This window comes from Squalius cephalus, assembly GCF_949319135.1.
Source record: "Squalius cephalus genome assembly, chromosome: 4".
In the NCBI taxonomy this organism is placed as follows: Eukaryota; Metazoa; Chordata; class Actinopteri; order Cypriniformes; family Leuciscidae; genus Squalius; species Squalius cephalus.
In genome coordinates this window covers 39,945,996-39,952,970 of record NC_137125.1, presented here as the reverse complement: position 1 = coordinate 39,952,970, position 6,975 = coordinate 39,945,996, and the positions used below count along the sequence as shown (strand labels likewise).

Sequence of the window (6,975 nt, the reverse complement as noted above, 5' to 3'; positions counted from 1 at the left end):
TTTATACTATAGCGGTTCTGTTAAGACCGAAAACTTGCGATTACTCAATTGCATTTACAAGAAAATGCAATACTTTTTACTCCATTACAGACCATGTAGACTTAAAAGTATAAAGTACATTATGTCAGTCATCATGACTTAAATCTAAAATATATAAAAAATGATAAAATCTCTATACTGTCTCTTAATTGTTTTCAAAAGTCAATTAAAACTCTAAGAAAGGAATACTTTTTACTTGTAAGTTTAATAAACAGACACTTTCTTACTTTTTACTTTTACTTTTTTTCACTAAATTATTAATATGTATTTATTTATTTATTGGCTATATTCTTAGACTTTTAATTGAGTTATTAAAAATACACAGAATCTTTAACTTTAGCACCGTTTCTCACGACACTACATTTACACCCCTGTTTAATAGAGGTCTGTTGTGTTACATGTAACATGATGCAAAGTAACAATCTGATTACCTTATTTTAATACAAGCTGTACTAAAGACCAAATTCATCGATGTAAAAATAAAGAAAGTTGAACATCAAATATGTTACAAGTATTCTGACTTATTATTCTGATGTTGATTCAGTCAGTACTAAAGCATCTATCGTCATCAATCCACACAGGCTTTTTTTGTATTTTCTCCTCTGCTTTTAATGCAATAATAAAAAATAAAAATAAAAATGTCACTGAAATGTAAATTAGGTCTATTTGTAAACTGAAATGTATAGTCAATAAAGGGTTTGTGTTTATGGCTAGAAATGTGCTTGTACATTTCTTTGTGTGCTTTAACAGTTTGTGTTGTGTGTTATTAGGCGTTTGCTGTAGAGATTTCAGCATCAGTTTGCCAGAGAAGATTAAAGCTCTCAGTGGATCCTGTGTGATTATAAAGTGCACATTTGAGATTCAGGAAAAACATGACAAAGACCTCACTGAGAGTGCTGCTATAGGACAGTGGTCCAAAGATGGAAATAATGTGTTTAACTCTAGAGTTCACAGTTCTAATCACTTTAAAGGGGCAATAACTGGAAAACTACATGAGAAGAACTGCACCACTATCTTTAATAATGTTAGTTCAAATCATAATGGCAAATATCACTTCAGGATTGAGAGTGGTGATCTGAAATACATCTACAGAGACACATCCACTGTAAATGTCATTGGTGAGTGATTAAAGTCTTTTATTGATAAATGAATGTGTATTTGTCATGCCATTATTGTCAGTGTACTTAATCTTGTATTCATGTGTATTTCAGAGTCTCCCCCCAAACCCACAGTGAAGCTGAATGAGGATCAGGATCAGGAGGTGTTGGAGGGGAGCTCTGTGAGTCTGCGCTGCTCTGCTGAGACTCTCTGCTCCTCTCCTCCACCAACTCTCACATGGAGCTTCACTCCCAGAATCCCCCTCAGTGAGAGCAGCAGACAACAGGAGCTCCTCATCTCTGATCTGAACTTCACTGCTACTCACCGTCACCACAGAGTCACTTTCACCTGCACTATAACCTACCAGCTACAGGACAAGAACAAAACAGCACAGGACAACATCACATTACATGTTCAGTGTAAGTGATGCTTTGTATCAGTTTTGACTTGGTAATCATATTATTGTAAATTGTATTGTGTGGCAATGTATTTGTTTCCCCTCAGATTCCCCTAAAAACACATCAGTTTCTGTGCTTCCGTCTGCCTCGGTGTTGGAGGGCAGTTCTGTGACTCTGACCTGCAGAAGTGATGCAAATCCAGCAGAGCTGAACTACACCTGGTCTAGAAAGAGTGAAAGAGAGTTGAAGCAGCTGCAGACTGGAGACACTCTTACCTTCGACAGGACTGACCCGACACAGAGAGGCTGGTACCACTGTAAAGCTCAGAACAAACACGGCTACAATGAGTCATCAGTGATGCTGGACATTCAATGTGAGTAATAAAGGAATAGAGAGAACCTTTCAACCAATAATACAACTTTATTCCATCATTAACTGTTTTCTATGGAACACAAAAAAAGTTATTTAGCGGAATGCCCTGGCTGTTTTTTTCATAGTGAACTAGGGCTGTTCAGTTAAAAAAGACAAAAAAATTAACATTAGACATAGGTCACATTTGAGGTGTTTGTTTCTTTGTTTGTTACAATTTTTTTAATGTTCGTGAATCATTATTTATTTGCAATTATCCTGAAGTCAACGAATAACGCAAAGTTTTAAGACTTTAAATAGAGTATACAAGTCCTTATTTTTTTCCTTTTTGGAGCTTGTCAGCCCCAGTTCCTATTCACTTTTATCTGGAAAAGTGCAGCCTGGACATTCTGCTTCTTTTTCTGTTACAGGGGGGAAAATCAAATGATTTACTTGCTGATTATTTACTTTACATTAATTAAAGTTAAAAGGTTAAAGGTGTAAGATAAAAGGTCACACTGACTAGCATAGAATATGCTTCAACTAAAGTGCTAATGAATGTAAAGCACAATTTCACAATTTTCTCCTCATCTCTTCTTGTTTCAATGACACACAAAATGCAACATCATTCTGAATCGCCGTTTGCACAACATAGCATTTCATGCAAGCATATATGGCATTAATTCAAAAGCAATTAAATACCATCTTTGAACAGGTAAAAAGCAATATCATTATCTAAAACATCTAAAATGAATAAATAAAACCTTTATTAATAGCCTTCCGATGTTTATTAGGCATGCCCCGTCTATCTACATTTTTAAAACTCAGCTAAAGACTCATTTATTCTCCATGGCTTTTAACACTATATAGCTATTTGAGCTATATTATTACTGCTCGCTTGTTCTTATTTTTTGTATTATATATGCATGCTGTATCTGTTTTATTTGTTCTACTGTGTTTCTTTGATTGCTTGTGAAGCACTTTGGTCAACCTTGGTTGTGTTTTAAATGTGCTATATAAATAAATGATTGATTGATTGATTTATTAATACTCCAGTGTCAAGTTAAATCTACTATAGAGCCAGGAACAAATACAAACAAAAGCAAATCTCAGCTAGTGTCTGAATGTGAACTGCAAGCCATTACTATTAGTCAGTAACATGTAAGCCATCTTCAGTGATTGTATGTGAACTGCAATAGAAAAGTCACTAAGAAAAGGTTCCAGTTTTCCTGCTCAGACTTTTCTTGATCTTTCTCTCTATTAGATGCTCCTCAAATCTCCACTTCCTCGAGCTGTGACAGTGCAACTGTGTGTTTCTGTGAGGTTGATGGGAATCCCTCTCCTGAACTGGAGTGGCATCTGTCTGGACGTCCTGTCAGTAACTCTTCAAACACGTTCATCAGTGAAGAGCGATTGAACAGCACAGGCTTGAGGAGCTCCATCACTCTACATCAGTCACTCTCACACACATCCACTCTGCAGTGTGTCGGCAGCAACACTCATGGCACTGCAAGGCAACTGTTTCAACTGAATCTCTTCTCTCAAGAGGCTTCATGTAAATAATATAAATCACCTATCCAGTTAATCTACTTCAATTGTTGATATGGCAATGAATCACCTAACCTTTTCATTGCATTTTATTTAATGATTCAATAGTTATTGAAGTGGTTATTCAGAAGTGTTTGGTTATTTGCTTGATATCAGAACAGTTGTTCTCTGGAATTAAGAGTTTTCATTAACTGTCTTTTGTTGTTTTAATAGGGTTCAACATTTACTCCTTCCTGATTGGTGGTGTTGTTGGGGCAGTTATGGTGATAATATGTGTTACAATGCTGTGAGTCTAGATCAGTGGTTCTCAACTCCAGTCCTCGGGACCCACTGCTCTGTACATTTTGTATGTCTCTCTTATCTGACACACTCAAATCAGTTCATGGAGTCTCTCCTAACGAGCTGATGATCTGATTCAGGTGTGTTAAATAAGGGAGACATACAAAATGTGCAGAGCAGTGGGTCCCGAGGACTGGAGTTGAGAACCACTGGTATAGACCATGTGATTGCGTGGAGTGATGTCAGACTGATAGTAAGGGTTGTGATGAATGAGGTACAAGTAGTTATATATTTTTATTTTTATTTATGGATTATTTCTGTAGATGGATCTGCAGGACACAGAAGGGAGATAAAACAGGACTCGCTCGGACTGATGGGGTACGTTATAATATATCAAACACACACATGCTGTTAATTCTCGTACATATCAACCTCACAAACATCAAAACACTTTTACATACAGTTACTCTCTCCACCAGTTTCTTGTTACAAGCTTTCCACTGATCATTCATTGTTCATCCATTAGGCTGTTTCACTGGACAATGGTGGAGAGCCTTTTTATGTCAATAATGTCATGTCATCTGCTGGAGCCGCCAAACTGGGATCTTCCTAGGGATTTTAGCTCACTAGCTTTAGATATCAACATTTGCACATACATGAGAACGTTGAAGATCTTGATAAAGAAGTTTATTGCAGCATAGCAGTGACAAAGTACATGCAGCATTTTGGGTTCAACGGAGTCGGAATGAAGCCTGAACAATACAGGCTCTAACCTTTTATACTGTTTCTAGTCTTCCCTCTCATCATGTAAACAAGGTTTCATTTTAAAAATGTAAATTAAGGACAACAGTTGAAGTAATAACCTCCCATTCCCTCATCACTGATGTTGGTACAAGTGTGATCTCCAAAGGGGTCGGGTGATAGGATTATACTCAGAAAGACACCACTAACATCAACCACAAAGTGTCACAATGCTTTTGTCTCCTCTTTCAGTTCATGCCTATATCATTTATATTATCATCTGCTATTTTAAAATGCTTGTCACTTTGTTTATTATTTTGTTACCTAATTCAATCAATATACACCATGCACATATACTGTCCAAAGACTCTGTGTGTGCATTGTAGTGTATTTACAAATATATTCTGCTAAATTATCCTCACATAATTCTTTTGTTGTTTAATGATGAAACCTTTCAAATTTGTTTAAAATATTCTGTCTGTTTTTGTTTTGTTTTTGCATTTGTGTGTTTTGAATGCTGTAACATTCTGCAATAATGAAGCATTTTTATAATAGATGATGTAAATCAAAAGTTTATTCTTGCTATTGTAGTCATATTCAGGCATAAGTGTCGAATAGTCTTTATGAACAAGAAAGTCTTATCAACATCATATAAACATTATTATATTCAGGATTTATATCAGAGGGTATTCATATAGGGGCTATGCAAGATAAAGCTGCGGGATATGATTTCCAAAATAACAATTTCTGAAAAAATGTAGATTATGAAATTTTCTTTTTAGTCAGCACCAGTAATGACTAAACTCTTTCCTGTTCTGCGCTAACACCATCAACCTCCACCTATAACATTACAGACCACAATGATGTGAGTGTTATCGGCATAGATCTCATACTGTAGTTTCATTACTTCCATGTAACCCACTGCTATCTGAACTCACACCTTTCTGTTGAAACCTGTTTTGCATTATGGTTATAACAGCATTGGCTTTGTTTTCAAAGATAGTTAATGTTTACTTATCTTTGCAAATTTAATAGGGTGATAATGTATTCGATCTCTGACCAGGTTCTGCATAAAGAACAAAGAATACACACTTTTAAGGAAGTCACAACAAAAAGTTGGAGCTTCCTAAAATGTATATGGGGGTACATAAATGTATATGTAACACAGGGTCAGTTTTAACATTGTCAGTTTGACAAGTCAGAAAAGAGCTGTGGTGATGCCATCAATATCATACACTCACATCGCCTTTTTGAGCTCACACGAGAACTTTGTTACTGTGAGCAACATTGTATATTTTATGACCAAACCCCCCCCTCCCCCCCCCCCACTGATTTTCAGGAAGGAAAGTAAACATGTTTTTAATCAAGATTATTATTATTATTATTATTATGCCTAGCAATCAATGTAATGTAGATACAGTTATTTGACTTTTATAATCTAAAGTAGCTATTTCTGTAGTTTAATTTGATGCTTTTAAAAAGCAGACTATTTATCTATTTCGGGTCCTAAGTAGGCGACAACGAGCTCATGAACCACTGTGCTGTGCAACTTGTTTTTACTCTTGTACTCTTTTAAAATGTTTGATTTTAAAACTCTGATATCATGTTTTTATGTGTATAAATTATGTGTGAATATTCCTAATCTGTCTGACTGTGCTATCTCTCTATGGGAATTTATAACAAGTAGGCCTACTTTTGGTGTCTTGTTCATAATATTTATTTAAAAGCAACAGAAATGAGTACATCCAGTTCATTAGCAATACCCTGGATGAGGCGATGTCTGCCTTTGATCTCGCAGGTGTCTGATCCACTACCAGAAGAGAGAACTATGAAGGTAATGTGATGCCATAAAGAATCGCATTTCTATGGTACTTTTTAATGTTTTCATTTTACTAATGGTAACTTTTTAATGTTAGTGTTAGCTGTCACCTTCATTGTGATAGTTTAGCAAAGAACTTACTCTCGAATGTTCACGGACCAGCTTTGATTGTTCCAATATGCCGGACGACTTACATAGCGGCCCATAAAAACAACAGCTAATGAGGCATCTATGTATTTATCCTCGGGTGTGCATTACTTTCTAATAATTCAATGGCCCATCGTCCATTATTCCTCACATGGTTCACTGAACAAGCATGAAATACTTTTTTTTTTTTAAAACACAAATGCTTTAAACTTTTTTCAGTGATAATCTATAGGCCTACATCTTCTTGGATTTTTCAAATTTATCTTTAAAATACACTATCCTGAAAAAGGGACGTTTTGTTCAATATATAATAGTATACAATATTACAATTCCTGCAATACTGGAGGCTGCAGTTCCAGGACTGTCATCCTAGGACCGCATTTCTAGGACCGTTTTTTTTTTTTTTTTTTTTTTTGTGACAACGCCACCTAGCCAATAGGCTACTCCAAGAGAGAAAACCTGAATTAAACATAAAACAAACAGATACAAAGACCACACCCATGGAAATGATTACATTTTTATTATCTGTCCACCTTATTTTGCACGGCCATTGTACAT

The 6,975-nt window shown here is 35.7% G+C and overlaps 1 protein-coding gene across 1 annotated transcript; it reads left to right on the top strand.

The window, feature by feature from the left end:
- Positions 1-444: 444 nt before the first annotated feature.
- LOC307157695 (sialic acid-binding Ig-like lectin 7) lies at positions 445-6,091 on the top strand (the record flags this gene model as incomplete). The annotated part of the gene is made up of 7 exons (XM_079869622.1): positions 445-454; positions 810-1,157; positions 1,251-1,556; positions 3,148-3,438; positions 3,645-3,717; positions 4,034-4,088; positions 4,237-6,091. The coding sequence occupies 7 exons, from the start codon at positions 445-447 to the stop codon at positions 4,321-4,323; spliced, it is 1,170 nt and encodes a 389-aa protein (XP_079725748.1). The 3' UTR covers positions 4,324-6,091.
- Positions 6,092-6,975: the final 884 nt, after the last annotated feature.